At 36.4% G+C, this 23,823-nt stretch overlaps 1 protein-coding gene across 2 annotated transcripts in view; it reads right to left on the minus strand.

Moving 5' to 3' along the window:
• The window catches only part of CAPN7 (calpain 7), a 37,891-nt gene extending 15,809 nt beyond the window's left edge, over positions 1–22,082 (minus strand). The window contains exons 1-10 of one of the 2 annotated variants that reach the window (XM_044755308.2): positions 21,684–22,082; positions 18,798–18,906; positions 14,176–14,333; positions 12,939–13,006; positions 10,838–11,038; positions 9,185–9,271; positions 5,300–5,426; positions 4,398–4,483; positions 3,025–3,118; positions 1,399–1,545 (exon numbers count right to left, since the gene is read on the minus strand). In XM_044755308.2, the coding sequence (XP_044611243.1) occupies positions 1,399–1,545; positions 3,025–3,118; positions 4,398–4,483; positions 5,300–5,426; positions 9,185–9,271; positions 10,838–11,038; positions 12,939–13,006; positions 14,176–14,333; positions 18,798–18,906; positions 21,684–21,785 (1,179 nt within the window). In that variant the 5' untranslated portion in view covers positions 21,786–22,082. The remainder of the gene's footprint in view (positions 1–1,398; positions 1,546–3,024; positions 3,119–4,397; positions 4,484–5,299; positions 5,427–9,184; positions 9,272–10,837; positions 11,039–12,938; positions 13,007–14,175; positions 14,334–18,797; positions 18,907–21,683) is intronic. The other variant, XM_044755309.2, reaches the window with a different exon arrangement.
• Positions 22,083–23,823: the final 1,741 nt, after the last annotated feature.

A 23,823-nucleotide genomic window follows, 5' to 3' on the forward strand; every position in this document is an offset into this window, starting at 1 on the left:
CTCATTGATTTAATGTAATGATTCTGAGAGGAATAAATCAGAAGGTAGTAAGTTGTGTTCTACCAGTAATAAATTTCTTATTTTACTCAAATTCCTACCTGGATTTAAGCACATGCTTGCCTTTTCCTTACAATTTTCGCTGCTTTTCTTGAATACAATAGAATTGTTTTACTGGTAAATATGATGAAAACTCAAAACATGTAACTGAAAAAACTGCTTTAATAATAATGACAGTCACTCACCATTTAGTGAGTTCTTAGGATACTAGTAATTTTTCTAATGTTTTACATGTATTCTCATTCTTTCTCTAAGCTGCACTGGGTAAACAGGCACTGGATTAGAAAACTAAACTAAAAATATCTGAAAGACAGAGGGGCCGGCTTGGTGGTGCAGCAGTTAAGTTCACACCTTCCGATTCTCGGCAGCCTGGGGTTCGCTGGTTTGGATCCCGGGTGTAGACATGGCACCACTTAGCAAAAGCCATACTACGGTATGCGTCCCATATACAAAGTAGAGGAAGATGGGCATGGATGTTAGCTCAGGGCCAGTCTTCCTCAGCAAAAAAAAAAGGGGGTGGTGGGCAATAGTTAGCTCAGGGATAATCTTCCTCAAAAAAAAAAATTTGAAAGATAGAGCAATTGAGCATGTAGGCTAGGAAGAAATTTTAACATCCTATTGCATTTTTTACTATGACCTATACATTCTGTGCCTCGCATTATAAGAACCAGAAGAGTGAAGGAGGCCTGGCACTAGGGAGAGAAACCAACCAGGTATGAACGATGGGTGATTTGAATACCTTACTTGATTTAATCTTCATAATTCTAAGAGGTGTGTATTATCCTTATATTACAGACAAGCAAAGAGGCTAAGAACAGTTTAATACTTTTTCTAAGGCCATGGGCTGGTTAGTGTCATAATTCAAAGTCATGCTAATGTGACTAATTTCTGACGTTAAGTCCAGCAGTTTACCTCAAACAACTATGGGACATTAACACACACATTGATTTTACAGGTTTAAGTTGTGAAGGTTGGGCAAAACAAACAAAAAACGTCTTCAACTTGAATTTACAAATCAAAAAATATGTAAGGATGACAATATGGCACATCCCTTTGATCTGAAGAGACTTCTTTGGCAAGGTGCCACACTGTATTGAGTCGGCCTATATTCCAATAGAACAGCAGACACATACATTGTAGGCTTTTCAATCTATACAGTGCCCTATCCTAGGAAGAGAAAACATGTACCCCTATAATAAAGTGACTCATCAACATTTTTCAGGGGTTGATAATTTATTTTCTTTTCCTTTAAACAAAAATATCATCTATAATCTTTCAAATTTAAAATAGTCATATTAGATAGCATAAATTTGTGTCTAGATCATCCTTTCTGTTACTTACTGAATTGGATCCTGGGAAATCATATCCTCCCATGACTTTCATGTACGCTTTTTCTATGAGAGAAACCCATAATTCACTTTTGTTGTTAGAATAAGAACAGAGCAATTCTCCCTTATGATCAACAGGTAACTGGTCATCAATTATCACCTGGAGAAAGAGAACATTAATTTCCTTTCTATCAATTAAAAAAACACCTTTTATACTAATAAAATCAAAGAAATGATATGCCTATACTGTTTTCATATTTTCATATCATAGTTTCATATTTTTAGAATTGGATCAATTATAAAATGTTATAAGATGTCTTCATTCAATTTTACAAGCTAATCTCCCTGTCAGGTGATAAACCTTGAGCCAACTGGTTAAATGTTATGGATCTACCATCAAAATTATTAGATTCTAGAAATGTACATTATATCTAAAATAATTATAAAAGGGCCTCACTTTTAAGGTAAATTACAATGTTACTACCTGTCATTTTAACCTAAACCTGCAAAAAGACTCATGCTAAGTATAGTTGTAAAAGTAGAACATTATGGCTAAAAAATACATTTAAATAACAGAGGAAGTAATCACCACAAAGATACAGTTTCTAATTCATATTATAAAGTGATCTGGGAAACAAGAGGATAAGACGAATTTTGATCCAACACTAACAGGAGAATTCTGCAACTGCACTTTGAAAGTTTCTTTAAACAAAGAGTTATTTAAAAATTATAGTTCAGAAAAACCATTCTCAATAACTTTGTTTAGTTTTTAAGTAATCAGCTAGAGCACTGGTTTTCAAAGGGTGTTCTCAGACAACAGCATCACCATTACCTGGGAACTTGTTGGAAATGCAAATTATGGCCCCATGCCAGACCTACTGAATCAGAAACCCTGCTGGTGTCCAGCCCAGCAATCTGTGTTTTAACAAGCCCTCCAGGTGATTCTGTGCACACTAAAATTTGAGTATTACTGAGCTACAGAGCAATTTCTCAGCTTCTCAGATTAGAAGCACCAGGAGATCTTGTTTAAATGCAGATTCTGATTCAGCAGGTCCAGGGTGAAGCCTAAAACTGTGCAGTTCTAACAAGTTCTGGGGTGATGCTAATACTGATCCATGTACCTCTGTGAGTAGACAGGAACTAGAAAACCCCAACAATGCAAGACCCTCACAACATAGTTTGAAGTTCTTAAATAAATTAGTGTAATTTAAAACTATGCATATATTTCACAAAGGAAAACAGAAATTTAAAGGCTTCCTACATCTCAAGTTATGACTATAAATATAAACTCTTCTGACCTGAGACACAGTCTGTCCAATTTCTTTTTAATCAAAAAAGTAATTAAGATCAGATTAAAATTTATTTTAAGCATTAGCAATCACTAGCTCAATGTTACCTTTTGGAACCTCCTATAAATTTTCCCAAAACATTTTTTAAAAGACTTTATACTTGTCATGATTTTTAATTACTAGCATATGATGTTAGTAGTAGTAATACGTATAATATCGCAGACTCAAAATCAACTAAACTGACTTTCTAAATGTTCACACAAATAACATTTCTTAATGATTCTACTCAAGATTCAAAGGTGGGGAAGGGAGAGAAAGGAGGAGTTGGGGTGGGGAGAGACATTATTCACCTTTCTTGGGACACCATTGAGGTGAAGTTTTACCATATACTTTCCACATGGATTGTACTCTGGCTCACCATCCTTATTCTGAGGGTAAATTATGCTTTTGTAAGGAAAATAAATATTGAAATACCAACATTAATATTCAATATAAACTACTATGCAGGATATTATATTTTATTTAGACACATGCTATTGTCTTGACTATTTTATAAAAATAAACATGAGAATTTTTTCTATAATTGGCTTAGAAAAAGAATTTCACTTGAATCAAAGTGCTTATTTAATGTAAATAAATGAATGAAGTATTTTATGAGATTATACAGCAGGGCATAAATTTCACAATATTCTGAAAAGAGCTCAGTTTCTAATTATACACTCTAATAAATGTTCTATTAAGTGGATATATTTTAAACCAGTTAAAATAATCTACTATTGGCCCCAAGAAGAGAAGACCATTTCAGTTAACCACAACTAAGGTGACTACAACTCTGACAGTAATAAAGTTACTTAGCACAACTCTGATAAACTTTGGCAAAATTATCCAATAAGATACCTGTAATAACTATCACTATCAATTTTCTTTTACACGTTGCATATTATTTACTTATATGGTCTGTTTATCCAAATGGCAAATAGCTTAAAACTATGGTCTGTGTCTAATTCATCTTTGTATTCTCCAGACTTAATACACAAAAACTACTCAGGAAAAGCTGTATGAAAAAATTACAATGCTTAATTTTTACAATGAATGATATTAAGCTAAAAAGCTTTTAAAAATTGAAAGAAAATATTTCAGTAACATTTCAGTACATTCAAAAGCAGTTCCAGTCAAAAGAAATATATTATTTTATATTTCCCAGTTGTCATTATTGAAAGTTAAAAAAAGGTGAGATTAATTTTAATATTTTACTTAACCCAACATTTCTAAAATATTATGATTTCAACATATAATCAATATGAAAATTTGAGATATTTTCCAATTTTATATTTTTTTGTGCTAAATTTTCAAAATCTGATGCATTTTATACTTACAGCCCATTTCAATTCAGACTAGCCCATTTCATGTATTCAACAGACACATGCGTCTAGTGGCCGCCCTACAGTGCAGTATAATTATAAATATGACATGATTTTACTTTAACCCATTTATTTAAAAACATATTTATTCCACATACATTATTTTAGCCATATGAGCATATGTTCTTAGATCGTTTTAGCAAATCTTTCCACATTCACAAATCATCTGCTTAACACACAGGGGCCGTAATATTCTGAGTGATACACCCTCTTCATTTTCTATGCAGGTAAGTCCTAAGTTTCAAATTTCCAGTTGAGACAATTATATGAAGAAGACTAAAGGGACAAAAATAAAATTTTACCTGGTAATCAACTTCTTATTAAATCGTCTTTCATAAGCTGCACTGATAGCCAGTGATGCCACAAAGGAACAATCTGATACTATTGTCTGTTAATAAGAATTTATTAATATATTCACTCATTCATTCATGTAATTTCAACATTACCACAATATTTAAGCATTGCACCTAAGCACCTGACTTTTTATACTAAATATCTGAACTGTTGCTTGAATAGGAAAATAATAAATATAGAAATACCATACTGCCAATTTTCTTCAAACACCTATTTTGCTCAAACAAATCCTAGAAAAACCGAATAAAGTATTTCAATGAAGTTAATTTAGAATAATCAAATATAGATGATGTATTCTCTACATGGATGAAAGCATACTCACTGAATCACACTATTTTTAATCACAAAAATTAAAGGCATTTTTTAAGAAGCTGGTTTATAATATAACCAATTAAAATGAATACGCACATCAGAAGACTCTTCAATCACAGTATTTCAGGACTCTTATTTTTACACTAACATGGATGACACCTGTGACTTCAATGCAAACCTTAACTGAAGTTTGTACCAAACCCATATTGTTGTTCTACCACTGAAGTGTTTCAAATAAGTCCAATATCTTTCTGTCTTTTATATCTATTCAATTACCAAAGGTGAAGTTCAGATTCTCAACTTTCTCATTTGCAAGCACATATCGATAAATAGGGTCTATATAAAAATCTGTAATTGCTCAAAACAGTTATTCATACTTATTAACTCAGTATGACTAAGTCAAAGCGTGTAGAATGAATAATTTTTTCAACTATACTCATGCATCTGAACGTATAATAAAAATCTAAGGAAAAATTCAAACTATATTCAAATTACTTTAAAATGCTAGCTTTCGTATAAAATTATACAAAATGTTTACCTGCTTTATGCTAAAACTGGACACAGTATAAATCATTGTAGGATTGTTGGTGAGGTCTTCTGGTCGTACCCATTTGGAAAATGTAGCTTTTTGTTTAGGTGATAATGGTAGCTTGCCCCATCTATCACTGAGGTAATAATAAAAAATTTACTACTACTAGTAATAACATTAATCTTAAAAAAATGACTCAAAACCACAATTAAATGTTTCTTAGAGTTTTTTTTTCAGTATGGTGATCATAGCTATATTTATGCCATCCTAATATAACTCTCTAGTCAAATCTAGTTCTTTGCACTTAACCATGAATCCAGTCAATCTGATCCTCCTCCTCAATTGAAACTGAAAACTCATAACTAAAAACAGAAAAGCAACTTAAATTCATTTATATTTACTTTAAGAACATAATTTAAAAATTTAATTTAGTATGGTTATATTCAAGAAATTCAGTTTCAATAAAATGGAGCCATTAACAATACAAGCAGATTCATTCAAAAGGACCTAGGGAAGCAACAGATCCTTATGTTGGCTCTTGACAAACTTCTCTACAAGGCTAATAATGAAAGTAGCTAATTACTGAGTAATAACCATGTGACAGGCATCATGCTAAAGTACTTTACATATATTATTCATTTAATCCTCAAGACAATTCTATTAAAGCAAATATTTTTGGAAAAGGCTTAAAGTGATTAAATAACTTGCCAAGGTCACAGAGCTAAGAAGTAGCAGAACTGGCCCTTGAATCCAGGTCTCCGATGCCAAATTCACCGTTCTTATCCATTACCCTCTATCCACAGTATGCTGGAAATACACCGTGTAATATTTCTCTAAAATTGATGTATAGCACAAATAAAAAACATCTACCTTTCCTCAAACCTCTTCTAGAGCAAGGGCAACAAATTTTGTGGTTTCAAAGATTTCTAGGATAATATGTTATATGGTACGCAAACTGAAGCAAATATAACATTCTTTTTTCAAAAAATATTGATAGATATTAGGAGAAAGAGGGTTTTGTGGTTAGGTGTGACCTGCAAACTCCTGGTTAAAGTCCTGGTTTTTCACTGGAGGATGGCTCTAAACCCTTCATAAGCCAAGGTTTCTGTAAATTTCTCAGAGTAGAATACAGTATGTAACACTTTTCACACTTTTCTGATAATCATCTCACAGAACCATTAGTGTTCTAGGTAACATTTTGGTACTTGCGGAGTATCAGTAGTTGATTGTAAACAGAAAGAGAACTGAGTGAATTCAGAATTTAAAGACAGCCATCACAAAATTCTAGGGGGAAAAAATAAGACATTCAAATCTATACCCTAATTACTTAGTATTATTAACCTGCCATATGAACCATAATCCAGAATAAATCCAAGATTCCTTCATAGCTGTTTTCTTAAGTCACCACTAAATTACCAAATTCAATGTTTTTTTCTTAGAACTTTAAAGATATTAAAAATATTTTATAAATATAATTTTTACTCAATAATGCTTATTTTATGGTTTTAAAAGTAATACAATTCCAAAACAGGAAAAAAATGTTTAAAAATCCATCTTTCTAACCAAAGATTCATAAATTGTGAAGCCTTTTCTTGTCATCTGTTATCCTTGAATTTAAAAATGTTTACTGTTACTTTTTCTTCCGATTATTCTCACCGTAAAATAATCTAGAAAACAAGAAAGAAAAAATCTTGCTAGCGTAAGTTAATTTAGTATTCATTCTTGATTTTTCTCCAAATTTAATTAAGTATTTACTGAGTACCTACTATATGCTAAGCACTGGGGTACAAATTAATCAAAATAGACAGTATCCTTATGAAGCTTCTAATCCAGTGTGGAGGACAGACACTGAACAAGTAAATGTGATTTTGAGTAAGTAAAAGCAAAAAGTAAAATTCTAACTGTGACAAATGCTATGCTTAAATTAAGGGAGTTTGTATGGTATATTTTACTGTTTCAATTATATTGTAAGCATTTTTCCATGTTATTTAATTTCTTGAAAACTTGATTGTAGCTGTATAATATTCTTCTTATGAACATTCTGTTGTATGGGCACTAAAAATATGATTTATCTTAATTTGTTACACAAAAATTGGAACTACAAGTTTACATCTCTACTTGAATATAACCATATAAGAACATATTAGAATAACTGATTTTCACAATTATAATAATATTGAGGATTATCTTTTATATAAATCACATCTATAAATACTTTTTAGAATTGGTTTCCTGAAGTGAAATTACTGGTTAAAGGGGTATAAACATTTTTAAAGTATCCGAAATGTACAGCCTAACTGTGTAATATAATTTAGTATTTAACAAAAAGTTATTTTTCTAACAGTTAACCCTTATTATATAGTGCTTGCAACATAACAAGCACTACTGTAAGTGCTTTGTATTTTACTAACCCATTTACTCACCACATTAACACTATGAGGTAGATTCTATTATTATTTTAAAATCTGAGGCAGTTTTAAAAACTTGCCCAGGGTCACAAGGGATATGAAATTGGTCAGTTTGGCTCTAGAATCTGTGCCTTTAACATCAATGCTATGAAGCTTCTCAAATATAAAAATTTCTTAGATCCCAATCAATAACTAGCATCATACGGTTGCCCTAGTGAAAAAATTAGGTTGAGAACTTAGTGGCTTTGAGACATCTAACTTTCGCCCGTCCAAGAACAGCAAAACGCTTGAAAATGAGAAAGCAGTTCTTCTGTTGTATATAGAGCCTTTTATATGTTCTGTATATAACAAGCATTCAACTCTGATTTTTCTTCTGATAATAAATATAACACACTCATTGCAGAAATTTTGAAAAATAAAAATATTTAAAAAAGTCAAATCACCCAATTTTGCTACCTAGAGACAACCACTGGAAACATTTTCATATGTATCGTTACATCACTCTTTCTACGTGCCTATAAATATATGAAAGAAAAATAAAATTTGGGTTTATATATATAATTTTCTATCTTTTTTATTATATTGCAAGCATCTTCAAAGACATTTTTAATGGGTAACATAATATTTAACATAATAATATGGATGTGCCATTATTTAATCATTCCCATATTGTTGGATATTTAGTTTAATAATTTTTTGCTGTAAAAAATGCTTCGATTAATGCTCTTATTATATTTATCTTCGACTGAATTTTTATTTCCTTAGGATGACTAGAAACTGGGAGTCCTGAACCAAACAATCATTTTAAGGCTTTTGACATATGCTGCCACTGTCTTGGAAGGCTATGTTAACTAACACCTTCATAATTAGCCCTTTCTTGAATTCTATCTTCTGAGTAAACCATGGTATTGTTATTCTATTCTCTTTTTCCATTCAATTCCTTCACTGACTTGCATTTCTGTTGCAATCCAAACATCAATTTGACAAATATTTACTGAGTATAGCCATGTGCCATGTAACAACGTCTCAATTAACAACGAACTGCACATACGACAGTGGTCCCATAACATCAGTATCGTACAGCCTCCGTGCGTAGAAGACTATGCCATCTAGGTTTGTGTAAGTACACTCTATAATGTTCTTTTACCGAAGAAATTGCCTAACGACACATTTCTCAGAACGTATCCCCATCGTTAGGCAACACGTAACTGTACTTAGCTTGTGCCAGGTAGTGTGCTAGGCACTATGAGTATAATATCAAGGAAAAGGACATCCATATGTGCTCATTACTAGGCAAATGATAACACAGGTACTCTTGCTATGTTGCCCCACCTCCTTCCCATAGCCGCACCTCTCCTCCAATCAAAATTTTTTAATACAAATTTGAATTTCAAGGCTATGAATTACACCAGACTTCAGAGTATGGAAAAAATGCTGGAAAATTAAAACAATCTTGGAAGTAAAAACTGCAACAGTGGTTACTTACCAGAAAGGCATCGGATAGGCAAAACGTTCTCTCAGATCGATACTCATGAAAGGAACATATTCTATACCATTTATTTTTGATGTTGTCCTATAAAACACAAGAAAAAAATCTAAAGTAAATGTTCAGGTCTACCTTAATTACCAATCTTATTTAAACTCTTTAAAATTTGAATGATAAGGTATGATACTATAATAAAGTTAAACTGACTGTCATGTTATATTTGGACAAAATTTTCATAAAATAGTTGAATACCAAAAAATAAAACAATTGCTTACTTTGGATTTTAAAAAACATGACATCTACAATTCTGGAAAGTATGTTCTTCATATTTTCTGGTTATGAGAATATGGAATGCATGGTAGAAGGAGGAAGTATCATAGATGTCAGCTATGGCCTCTTGACAAAGAAAGGTGGTTTGCAGTAGCTTTGCATGTTCTCTTTTTGTTTTGTGTATATGTTTATTTGTATTTATTAATTATTTCCTTCTTTTGTTTCTTTCCCTCATTTTACTTACAAGTAGTTGCAGGGTAACTTCACAATTTAGTTTCTAGGAAACAACATTCAGTGAGACTATCACTGAATTTGAGGACAATTCACAGTCAGCGATGGATACAATGACTGTGTGGATCCTCACCTACAGAGGATGACAACTTCTCACTCATATGAAGGACAGCTGCATTTTGTTAGGTAGAAATACAGAGCTGTTCTGTTGTGGTATGAAATTTCAAATGTGTATAGAAGGGAGCATATGGATGCTGAGTAGCCAAAGGGTTGGACTATTATTAATTTATTGTCTCTAAGCTCCAAAACCACCTTTCTTTGTCCTGCTTTGTGTTGTGTTGGTTAATATCCAACTTTTCTAGGGAAAACAAGCAAGACTGGTGGGAGTAAAAACAAAATCTTCTGTAGGAAAAGAAAGAAAAATGCCTCAGGCTCAATTTTAGGAAATTAAAAATGAGCAACTACATGACTTGCACAACTCTAAGCAGGCTGGATCTCCTCCAGAGCCCAAGTGAAGAACAGCCACACTGGCTCAGAACACAATCACAAGAATTTCCACATCAGTGTTCTTTTGAATTTTTAATTCGAAATCCCAAGGCTGCTTCCAGACACTGAGGCTGCCTTCCCAGACTAGGGGTTAGCAAACGTTTTCTGTAAAGGGCCAGAGAGTATACAGTTCTGGCTTTGCAATGAGGTCTCTGTGACACAGTCTTCCGGGTTGTTTTCTTCTTTACAACCCTTCAAAGAAATGTAAAAACCATTCATAGGTTAAGGCTTCCCTTTGCTGACCTCTGGCCTAGACTGCCGTTTCAAGGTAACTTTCTCTCCCATTAGGTTCCTGGTTACAAGTTGCATAGGTTATGAGTGGTCTGCCATAGCTCTATTTTGCCCCCTAATCTTCAGCGCTCAATTCTCAAGAATGTTATTAGGATTTCAGAAACACATATGTCTACTAGAAATGCTAACACTAAAATATATTAGAACAAATTTTAGCTTTTTCAAAAGTTGTGACTTATAACAATTTAGAACTAAGTAACACCAGAACACACTATAACAAAGATGTGAATGAGACTCAGCAAACCTAATGAGAATACAATTACCTGCATTGATTATGTTAATAAAATTGTTACAATGACTCATAAACTGATTTACCTGAGAACTTCTATTTCTTCTGCTGTATATCTCTGTCCTTGTGCATCACATGACTGTGGACTTACAAATGGCTGAGGTCTTTCAAGGAAGGGATTAGTTCCTAGTGGAAAATGTGCCCTCATTGGAGGTGGCTTTGGTTTAATATTTGTTGACTTGATTTTGCATAATGGCTTTGTTAAAGGCTCACTCAATGCTTCAGCTCTATAACAGAGAGAGGTACAGAAAAAAAGGTTCTAGTTTTTCTTCTCACATTTATGCTTTCCAGAAACACAATTTACTTCAAGAACCAGTCGAGCATTCCTAATGTAAAATTAGTATATAAAATTCTTACATCCTAGTCAACTACTTAAGCTACTCCTAAAGTATTTTTGCAGATATTCTATTGACAACATTAAGTGAGCACTTACTGCATGTCAGATACTATGCAAGGTAAGGAGGATACAAGAATATATAAAACACAATCCCTACTGTTAAGGTGCTCATAGTTTTGTGGGGAAAGAAAGACAACTGCATCAAAAGTGACAGGTGCTAGGACGGGAGGATTACATGTGAGTGAACACAGAGAAGATGATATTAATTTAATGATTAGGAAAAGAGGGTGACTCAGGGAAGGGTTTTTGAATTGATGTTTGAGCTGCAGATAAGTCCACCTGGGGAGTGAGGAAACATTCTAAGTAGAGAGAAGAGCATATGCAAATGTGCAGAAGTATGAAACAGCATAGCTGAATTAAAATAATTTCCAAAGAATGGATGGAGCCCCTGTGAATAGTGTAAACGAGAGGCAGGAGGAGATGAGACCAGGGGCAGGGGGTGGACCACAGAAGGCCTCTCATGATATTCAAGGGAATTTTGACTTTGTTCCGTTAAAGGACTAACAAGGTAAAAAATAGAACCTGAGGTCCATAGATGAGCTTTAGGAGTCTGGTGAACACTCTGAAATCATATGCAAAAAAATTTTATGTATATTTTTTCCCAGAGAGTGGATTCTCAAAGGAGCTCATGATTAACCCATGTCCCTATGCTTAGGATGCTCTTAGAGAATGCTGAATGGGTTATACACATAGGTAATAAACATCACCTATGATTTTGAATGGTGAAATAAGACAAAATGGAGATGATAACTATGTGTCAAGTGCCCACATGCTCATGCATTTGGACAAACAAACTAAAGGTTAGATGACGGTAATGAAAAGGAGGGATAGTCACACCGCAATAAAAAAAGAAGGGACTGGTGGTGGTACAACAACCAGTCGGACCTTCAAAAGAGGTAATTTAATTAATTCATGCTATAACTATAAATGTAATTTCTACCCTTTTCCTTTGTCTATAACACTCTTCAAGAGGTCCAATTCTCAAATCTATTCATTCTTTGAACAAATACCTACTGAGCACATACTATATATATGTCTGGCACTCTGCTACGTGCTTGGTTACAGTACTGAACAAGACAGACAAAATTCTCTGCCCTCACAGACCTTACACTGGGGGTTGGGGGTTGGAAGAGACACAGATATTAATAACACGATAAACTGGTAAATTTCATATACCTTAGAAAGTGGTAGAAGTCATGGGAAAGAATATTAGAATACAGTAAGCAGGATAAAAGTACTGGAGGAGATTCCACTTGAAACAGAATGGTTAGGGCAGGCAGTATTGAAAAGCTGACATTTGAACAAACAGTTGAAGGAGCTACACACATTGTATAATTTGGGCTATGTGTATGGCTATAAGCCCGCTCATTCGCAATTTCTCTAATTTTAGTTGTAGCTCTGGAAGGCTATGTGGAAGTTCTCTTTGGAAGTTTGATTTTACACAACAAAAGAAAGTCTTCCATTTCAAACATCATAGTCATTTTTGTTTTACATATAATAAAAACTAAATAAAACATTTCTTCACTGATTTGTTATTTCTTGAGTTTAAAGCAGAGAACTACAGAGGAGTAAATTCACTTAGAAGAAGGAGGTATTATCTGCTTTAGCTCTCAGTCAACCTGAGATGGTTTGTTACTACGAACTCTACCACACATTTAGATGAATCTGTCACATTTAAGTAACATAGTACACTGCCATCATGAATAACAACTTGGGTGACCAAAACTCACCTATCTAGTGCCTGTCGAGCCAACTGTTTCAGTTTATTTTGCAGAGTTTTATCAGCAGTTTCAGAAGACTTAAGAGAAAGAGAGAGAGAGATTATGAAGCATAATTATTTTTTAATTTGCTTGATCCATAACATTTTAGAAATTTACAATGCACATTACATTTCTTGAAATGATGAGAGAATAAACAAAGAAGATAGTTTATTTTCATCCATAAAGGTATCATTTAAAATAACAGTGAAGGGGCCAGCCTGGTGGTGCAGCGGTTAAGGGCGCACGTTCCGCTTCGGCAGCCCAGGGTTCACCAGTTCGGATCCCAGGCGTGGACATGGCACCACTTGGCAAGCCATGCTGTGGTAGGCGTCCCACATGTAAAGTAGAGGAAGATGGGCACAGATGTTAGCTCAGGGCCAGTGTTCCTCAGCAAAAAGAGGAGGATTGGCAGCAGATGTTAGCTCAGGGCTAATCTTCCTCAAAAAAAAAAATAATAATAATAGCACTGAAAATTCGTCACTGAGCTAAACTTTAAGACCACATCACGTGCTAACTGGACCACAACTATACGATCACGGTCCCATGGAAGGCTGAGCAGCAGGAACCTCCGAAGACCAGGACTTATCTCTAGTCTCAGGTACCCACAGACACCAGGCTCGATGGTTCCCCTGAACAAAAGACCCCTGGACAAAAAAGCCAGCCTGCTGAACAATACTGAGAACACTACTCACTACCACTTCACCATTTCCTCCTGTCAGATGCACTGCTCTAATGCAGTAGATGACCCTTAAATCTAGCAGTCCTAATGAGAACTTCTTAGGGAGCAGAAGCCACTCAGCATATAGATTTCACATTGCAAATTAGTAAAGCTCTCCCAAACCACCACCTTATTTTTCAGTGAATGAAACAAAAAAAGGGGAAGTTTATTCTAATTTCATAGATTTGTGATGGTGAATTCTTCCTGTAATAAGTTGATTTTAGTTATACAGGTATAAAAAGGTTAAAAAAATAGTACCTGTAATTAAAAAACAATCGCCTAATGATTCAATACTGTCAAATTTTTAACAAAGTCTTAAAATCTGTTATTAATTTTCTACTCTTCATCATCTTTTAATGAGGAGTAGCTTAATTACACTTACAATGATACAATATTTTTTTCTTTAAGGAACCGTTAAGTAAAATTTGCTAGTAAGGGAAGAAATTTCTCAGCATAATCCCACTAAATTTAACTAGTAGCTATACATACGGTTTTCAGACAGAGATCTACAGCTTCTGTATACAATTCTATAGCATCTTCAACATTCCCTTTTTCATCTTCATCAAAAGCTTGTGTAACAAGGAAATGGGCACGTTCTAAATCCAACTGCTGTTTTGATTTCAAAGGATCGGCATTCTTTGACTGAACTAGATAGGAAAAAGCCACATAAAAGAAATATTACCAAAATATATCTATCTATCTATCTATCTCTATCTCCATGGAGCAAAATACTATTTTAATACATTTAAGTCATTCTTTACCAAAATTCTATAATCCTTCATTTAAAAAGCTTAGCAAGGTCAAAAAATCCTTAAAAAAATGACTAAGTCTCCCCTTGTCTTTTCAATCTTAATTTTAAGGCCAAAAAAAATGTCCCTACTTGTTTAACTCTTCACATGATAAACACCAGAGATGAGGAATATCAAAAATGTGTTATTTATTCAAAAAAAGTTTTCCCTGAATTTCTTTCTCTCCATGCCAACACTTCCTTCATTTAAAAAATAAAACACAGGAGTTCTCCTCAAATACCACCTCCCTAAAACAAAACAAAAACTTGAAAAATGATAATAAACTCAATTATGTTTTAAGGTAATTAAAAAGAAATTTTTTCAGTACAGATAATAATTGTGTAATACACTAGGGCTTGATGATAAAATTCCTGCTGTTTCTTATTCATCTGGGTCCAGATTAAGGAATCAGATATTTTTACTGTTCCTTAAGTGTTTCTATTTGTTTTTAATATAAAGTATATACCTATAAGGGACTTGTATCAAGAATATACAAAGATTTCTTACAACTCAACAATAAAAAGACAACTCCAATTTAAAAAATGGGTGTAATGATTAATTACATCATCAATTTAACGTCAACTTGACTGGATCACAGGATGCCCAGATTATCTGGCCAAACATGAGTTCTGGGTCCTTCAAAATGGGCGTTTCTGAATGAAGTTAGCATTTCAATTGGCAGTAAAAGCAGACTGCCCTCCTGAACGTGGGTGTGCATCATCTAATCCATTGAGGGATGAACAGAACAAACAGGCAGAGGGAGGGAGAATTTGCCCTCTCTGCCTAGCTGCTTCAGCTGGGACACTGGTCTTTTCCTGCCCTCAGGACTGGGTCTTGCACCAGCTAGCCTGGTTCTCAGGCCTTTGGACTTGGACTGAACTACAATACTGGCTTTCCTGTGTCTCCAGCTTGCAGATGGCAGTTAATAAGATGTCTTAGCCCCTATAATCACATGAGCCAATTCCTCATAACAAATTTATTTACATACATCCTATTGGTTCTGTTTCTCTGGAGAACCCTGACTTATACAATGGACAAAGGATCTGTATAGCCACTCCTCCAAAGAAGATATTTAAATGGTCAACTGACACCTGAAAAGATGCTCAACAGCAGTAGCCAGCAGGGAAATGCATATCAAAACCACAAGATGCCACTTTACACCCACTAGAATGGCTAAAATCAAAAAGACAGAAAATAATAAGTGTTGATAAAGATATGAAGAAAATGGAAGCCTCACACATTGCTGGTGGAATTGTAAAATGGCGTAGCCACTTTGGAAAACAGTTTAGCAGGTCCTCAAGAAGTTAGACATGAAGCTACCATATGACTCAGCAACTCCACTCCTGGGTATATATGGAAAAGAACTAAGAAACGTATATCCACACAAAAATGTATACACAAATGTTCTTAGCATTATGCGTAACATCCACATGTGAAAACAAGCCAATGTCCATCAACTGATGAACGGATAAACAAAATGTGGTATATTGATACAATAGTATATTATTTAGTCATAAAAAAGAATGAAGTACTGAGACATGCTCCAACACGGATAAATCTTGATAACATTATGCTAAATGAAAGAAGCCAGAAAAAAAAGGCCACATACTGGATTATTCCACTTGCACGAAACGCACAGGAAAGGCAAATTCATGGAGACAGAAAACAGATTAGTGGTAGCTAGAGGCTAGGAGAGGGGAGGAATGTGCAGTGACTGCTCTTTTGGGATGATAAAAATGTCCTAAAGTTAGATAGTGGTGATGATTGCACAACTCTGGGAATATACTAAAAACCACTGAATTATATACCTTAAAAAGGTGAATTTTATGGTATGTGAATTATATCTCAATTAAGATATTATTTAAAAAAAAAAAAAGCTTTATATTTGTTTGTCTCTTAAAAGTATGTGGTGATCAGGCTGGCCCGGTGGCTCAGCGGTTAAGTTTACATGTTCTGCTTCGGCGGCCCGGGGTTCACTGGTTTGGATCTCGGGTGTGGACCTACGTACCGCTTGTCAAGCCATGCTGTGGTAGGAAGATGGGCACAGATGTTAGCTCAGGGCCAATGCTCCTCAGAAAAAAGAGGAGGATTGGCAGCAGATGTTAGCTCAGGGCTAATCTTCCTCAAAAAAAAAAAGTATGTGGTTATCTTTTTAAAACTTTAACCCTCAGGACTATCTGTCTGAAGTACGTACTAATCCCATTTATAAAATGAAGATACCAAAGCTCAAAAACGTTAAAATATCTAGCCCAGGGTTTCACAGCCTTGGTACTAGTCATGCTTTGCATAACGATGTTTCAGTCAATGACGGACCACATATACAGCAGTGATCCCATAAGATTAGGATCATGTAGTCTTGGTGTTTAGTAGGTTATACCATCTAGGTTTGTGTAAGTACACTCTATGATGGTCACACAATGACGAAATCACCTGATGATGCATTTCTCAGAATATATCCCTGTCATTAAGTGATGCCATGACTGTACTGACAATTTTGGCTGGATAATTCTTTGCTGTGGATTGTCCTATGCATTGTAGGGTTTTTAGCAATAGCCCTGAGCTCTATGCAACTAGATGCCAGCAGAATACTCCTCCCCTCCCCCAAGGGTAAAAACCAAAAATCCCTCCAGACATTGCCAAACGCCTCCCTAGGTGCAAAATCGCTCCCAGTTGAGAATGACCAACCTAGCCTAAGGTTTAAAAGCTGTAAGCGAAGGGTAGGAACTCAACCTAGATCTTTTGATTCCAAGCCCTGAGCTCCTTATACTAGACTGGTGAATTTCAACCTGTGGTACCTTTCCCCATCCAAAAGTCAACTCACCTCTCAAAAGTCTCTTGACTGTCAGCAGACTCTGTTTTAAAAACTGGGGTTCTGAACAAGGTTTTTAATTGAAAAAATTCCTCTGCTTAAAACAATAATTATGGAAACTATTTAATTCTCTACAGATTACACTCCAGTTTTTGAACAAAATAGGTCAAAAAGCTGGCAAAATAAAGTATGCTATACTTTAAAAATCTTTTGAACTTTACTTCTGTTTCACTGGCAAGTCTTTATTCTTCAAGAGATTAGGGCTGTCTCATTCTGTGCCTGAATATCACATTTATAAATTTAAGAACTTCATTTACTTGGCTGGGAAAATGAAGCTCCTCTGAACTACACATATTTTGAATACATGGATTACTATAACTTTGTATTGAGTGAGATCCTGATACACAGGCAGTGCATTTTTCAATGCATGCAATACTTCTCCTACTTAAAAGATAACTTTATTTGAAAACACTATTTCTGAAACAAGCTTTCTCATTATCGGCAATTGAATTTAAGGACTTCATTTACTTAGCTGGGAAAATGAGGTTCCTGTGAATGACATGGTACTTTGAATATATGAATCAGTATAACTCTGGATTAAGTAAGGCCCTGATACACAGGCAGTCCCTTTTCAATACATGCAATTTCTGGGCACTGTCTTAAACCAAACTACCTTGTCTTTAAGAGGACCGTCATAATAAGAAATTCAATGATCAAATCTTTATCCTAAAGGTGCGCTTATGACTGCTCGTATCAATTTAGAATGAGTGTGGAAAGTAGCACAAAGTCCATTAGGCAATGCTGAACAAAGATTCCTCTAAGCTGCTTGTAAAAGAGCCCTTAGTGAGATTCCTCAAACAAAATGTCAATAGGTAACCATTTTCTTTTCTACACACCTGAACAGATTTTGACAGGAACCACTTACCTCTAACTAACAAAACTGTGATCATTAAGCCTGTGTGTACGTGTTTCATAGCATCTGCCATGCTGTTTACAAAAATAAATACAAGTTGTTCCAGGTCTCTGCTTACATGTTGCTTTTCCAAGATATGGTTTAAAAAAAGAGGTTAGCTAAAGTCTTGAGGCTGAGGGTACCGATATAGAAAAGACCACAGACCTACTGTCAAAGTCATTAAACACTGAAGAGGAGTAGAAATTTCACCTTAACATCAGGAGAGGGCATGTGACAGACATTTCAAAAGAAGACTTTAACAGGGTCTTAATCCTGACTTTGCCATGATACACTGTTTGAATGTAGATAATCCACGGTGTCTGGACCTCTGGGAAGTTAGCAGAGTGCACTATATTATCTCTAAGGTTCCTCTTCACAGATCTATCAGCTATTTTCACATTATGACTTCTAAAGACATGATTATCAAAGAGGCATGAGCAGCAAGAAAGTGAGGATTGAGATCCAAGATGAACACAAAAAGAAAAGGGAAACATAGGGGGAAAAGTAAGATGCGGAGAGAAGATAAAAAATGTGGTGACAAGTTCAGTAGTCCTTTACTAACCTGCTGAATGTAAAGCCTGGACTCTCTCCAGATACTCATTTATTTTTTCTTGGATATGTTCTAGGCTTGATCCAGCCATCTCAGCATAAATTAAGGCCTGTGCAGCTTCCTAGAAATAAAAAAGAATTCAAAGAAATCTAATAGGTGAATTACAATTTGAATTTTCTTGACCACTTTCTAACTCACTACTGGTTTCTACGAATGACAAAACAAGAACATCTTTAAGATATCAGTAATTTTCTCACAAAAATGCATGAGTTATATAATCCTCCAATACCTTTTCTTCAGTTTTCAATGCTTTCAATTTTCTCATACTGTTGAAAATTTACAAACTCAAATAGGAGGGACCGATTATAAGTATTTTCTTAGAGTAGCTGTGGTTTATATGTTTTCTGTTTTCTTTATGCAATAGGTCAGATTTAAAATTATACACTTTAAAAAGGTGAATTGAACCTTAAAAGTATTAGAACAGATAATAATAACCAATAAAATTACATGTCGAGGACGGATTACAAGAAGTTATAATGGTTAAATGTCTCCCAGCGGGAAAAAAAATCTTTTTCTCCACAGAAAATATTGTCACAAGGTGACACAGATTTCAGTCCTATGAAATCAACTTGTTTTAATTAAGAAAACCTGGATTTATCTTCCAGTTATTCTCTAACTTCCACAGCCAGTTGTGCTGTGGCTGGTGAGGAAACCTCCAATCTCATCACCATTCCAGGGAGGTACCAACGCTACCACCGAGAAGGACCACAGAGATTTCTCCAAGTAACACCACCTTCTCTGTGGTAACCCAAGCATGTGCACTTCTTGGAGCCTCATGCCTAACTGTGTGGATCCAAAGATGCCCTCTTTTGAGCACTGCTTTTTGAATGCAGTTATTGGAGCAGCTGTTGTTTCACTAAACTTAAAATCAAATTCGTTTGGGGGCCGGCCCGGCGGCACAGTGGTTAAGTTCACACGTTCAGCTTCGGCAACCCGGGGTTCGCCGGTTCGGATCCCAGGTTGGGACATGGCACCGCTTGGCAAGCCACACTGTGGTAGGCGTCCCACATAGAAAGTAAAGGAAGATGGGCACGGACGTTAGCTCAGGGCCAGTCTTCCTCCCCCGCTCCAAAAAAAATCAAATCCATTTGATCCAAATGGAAATTCAGTCTAAAGGCTGTGGGGACAGAAAAGACAAGATTTCCTCACATTCTGTAACTCAGATATTTCAGGGGAGGAAAATATAACTTTACATGTAAACATTACATATTTTATCTTCCGTACCATCATTACCTAAATACATTAATAGCCACGTTTAACTTCAGTAAACTGATGTAACATACATGTGCATAAATACATATTTTACCCCTTCAGTTATCTTTTGTGTAAATATCGATTTTCAAATAATCATCCTGCTTAAAAGAAATAAAGCCAATTTTTAAAATTGCTGATATCAATTTTACTTTACACATTTCATTTACATTTGAAAGTGACTAACAAGGAATCTCTTATAGAACAGTACCAAGACAGAAAACACTAAATATCTGATAAAGTTTATACAGATCTAAATAGTTCCTAGAAATAAATAAGTAAATAGTAAATAGAAAGTAATAAATAAAAATAGTAAATAGAAGGACTTTTCTTTCTGAAGGATAAAAAAATTCTTCATAATGACATGCATGTAATCCTATAGCAAAACAAGAGGCACTGCCTAGCATTTTCTTTTGCTTTAGAAAAAGCTATTTTATACAGCACTACTTTAACCCATGAATATTTATCGGTTACTTCACAAAAGCAAAACACAGAATTTCACTTTTAAAGAAAGACCACCTTCAGGAAATTGCCCCAAAAAAGTGCAAAAGGAAAGATTCTGAAACACACCAAGTCTAAATATAGATTATAAAATGAAGGCAATAAAATATTAATTGGAGAAAAGCAAACTACATATACTAATAGCACATACGTTTATGGGAAAAAATTACTACTACTGTTATTATCAGTCTGACATTCTTTCTAAAAGAAAAGGTGACACTATCATGAGGCTACAGCTACCTCCACAAGGAAGCAGAGGGCACAGCTGGAGCTCGAGGGGTGTGTTTGCAAGTCCTCGGGACTGGACAGCAGAGGGTGGACTGCGCAAGCTCAAACTCTTTAATAATTCTGCCCCCAGGAATTTATCCAAAAGAAATAGCAAAGAAATGTGTAAAGCATTAGTTATAAGGATACTAATCGCACCACGATTTATGATGCTGAAAGGTCAGAATAAACCTAAATAGCCAATAGAGTTTAAAAATAAGTCAAGGGACATCCACATAATGGAATAGGATGCCTCTACTGTTAATAAGATATTATAGAAGTAAACAACGATTTCTTAAACGTTCAAATGAAAATAACAGGTTAAAAATGGTGTAAACAGTACGATCCAAGTTGGTTTTTTAAAAAAAGGTGTGTACACACAAATGCGTAGAAAAACAAGCACAAAGATATACATGAGAAGTTAGGATAAGAGACGTTTCATTCTTTTTTAATCTACTTTCTAACTTGTTTTCTTCAACGAACATGCCTTATTTTAATGTATATCAGAGACTACGTCCCAGGAGCCATAAATCAGAGCCAAGTGACAGAACTAGCTGGCTGTTCGGCGACCCCTACCTAACTAGCGCCGCCCGAGGCAGCTCAACGGCGGGCGTCCGCGGCCGAGACCCCAACCAGACGCTTGGAGCTCCCGAGCGCGGCAGGCGCCGGGGGCGTGCGACGGGGCTGGCCCCTGCGGCCGGGGTCTCCGCCCCCTGGAAAGGAGAGCAAGAGGAGGGAGAGCGAAGCCAAGCGGGCCCGGTCCCCTCGGCCCCTGACCCCCGCGCCTTGACCTCTCGAGGCAGCCGCGGTCCCCGGCCCTACCTTGTAGTAAAACACCGCCTCGGAGTAGCGACCTTCGTGGTCGCGCTGCACCGCCAGCCGGGCGAACTGCACGGCGTCCCGCTCGAGCGCCGTCGCGTCCATGGCGCCGAGGCCCCGCGCCGGGGAAGGGAGCGAGGCCCTGACTCAGGAAGGCTCCTCGCCGACCGCGGTGCGCCTGGGGGTCCGGGACGAGGACTCGGGAGCACCCCGCGAGAGGAGCAGCCAAGTTTACTTTCGGCGGCTGAGCCAGGAACGCGGGCCTTCCCGGCTTGGGATCGCCGTGACGCCGCGCCCCCTCAGCACCGCTCTCGCTCCCAGCCAGCCGGCCGCTTCACTTCGCAGCCACCGCATCCCCAGCCCCGCCCACCGGCCGCACTGCGCAGGCGCAGCCTGGCCCTCAGGGGTGTCTCTGGATCTGGGGCGGTCAAGGCCAGGCTCGCGGGAGTACGCGGGTGGTGGGCGGGGCCCGGCCTGCTGCGTGCCGGCGCTCACGTGACCGCCACGGCGCCCGGGATTGGGCAGGTGAAAGCAGCACCCCGTCAGAGCGGCGGACGTCTCCGCCGTGGGCGCGGAGGTGGCAAGGTGTTTGGAAGCTGTTGCTACAACGCTTGGCAAGAGGCACGCATGCGCGTTACTGATGCTGCGCTTCGACAAAGTGTAAGGGGAGGACGTGAAGAGCGCTTTCCAGCATCATCTTTACTGATTTTAAAACATAAAGGAAGAAAAATAGGCCATAGGATTCTTTTGAGATACTCTTTTATAACGTTTATTTTCCACAAACTCAACCATTACCCTATATAGTTCCCCTAGTGTTTGGTATTGGTTGAATTGTCAACAAACAAGGTCATATATTTTCACTTGTACTTATGCTTAGGTTAACTTAATGCCATTGTAATTACTTAATAACATTATATGATTAATAATTAATCATGTTAACATATGATTAATGTCTTTCTCCCTTAAAAGTCTGAATTCAGCAATACTAAAAATGAACGAGATGCCGCAATATGGATGAAACTCAAAATTCAAGCTGAGTCAAAGAAACAGGACACAAAAGTACATACTGCCTGATTTCGTTTATAAGAAACACCAGGAAAGACAAATATAATAATTAATGTTAGAAATCATCAATGGTTGGGAAGGGATACAAGGGAACCCTTTGGGGTGACGGAAATGTTTTATATCTTGGTGGTGGTGGTGCCAAAATGTGTACGTTTGTCAAAACTCATCAAACTGTACCTTTTAAGTGTGTGCTTTTAATTTTTTCTTAATTGTATCTTCATAAAAAGATTTTTTTACTCAGTTGGCCTGCAGTTTAAATGACTCTCATTTCTTAATTTAACTGTTTCTTCACATTTAGTAAAGTTAATAATAATAACTATCTCGGTGGTCTGTGGTAAAGAATTTGACTCTGCCTGGTACAAAGGTGGTTCTCATGGTTAGCTACTACAGTTTTGTGGCTTGTCAACAAGCAAGAGGCATAAACTTCAAGAGAAGCAAAAAGGGCTCTCAAGGACTGCAATTCGGGAGACAGATTTGAGTAGAAACCCAAATGTGCTCCTATTACAGGAGAGAGGCTCAGGGTTTTTATGAGGAAGAAGGAGGAAGATGAGGTAAGTTGCAATAAGGAAGAGTTGATTGGTGCTAGTTGAGGTAAGGCTGGGTTTGCTTTTCATAGATTGGCTTGAGATTTGGTCATCAGGTAAAAGGCTAGATTTGTACTTGCTATCAGCTAAGTCCAGTTTTATCAGCCCTTACAAACAGGTTATTCTTGTCCTTACTGACTTCTTGGAATGTTGGCAGTTTGGTCCAGTTTGGAAGATAGAGGAAACAAGACGTGCAAAGCGATTCCTCTGAAATGGCTGCTCTGGCTCTATTTGGATATAGCTCCACTCATATCGTCTTTCACAAATTGAAGCAGCGATGGTTTCTGTCATTACCAATTTTACCCCAGTATCGAACACAAGCCTTGGTCCAGAGCAGATGCTCAACCAGTATTTTTAAAATGTGAATGAGTGAACTCCCCTACTAAATATTTTCAATGTGCCCTCCCCCATCTCAATTCTGAAGAATGAAATATAAATTCCTTAGCACGGAGTACAAGGTCCTTCAGAACATGAGCTCTGGCCATGTTTCCAAG

This window comes from Equus asinus, chromosome 21, assembly GCF_041296235.1.
Source record: "Equus asinus isolate D_3611 breed Donkey chromosome 21, EquAss-T2T_v2, whole genome shotgun sequence".
NCBI classification, from domain to species: domain Eukaryota; kingdom Metazoa; phylum Chordata; class Mammalia; order Perissodactyla; family Equidae; genus Equus; species Equus asinus.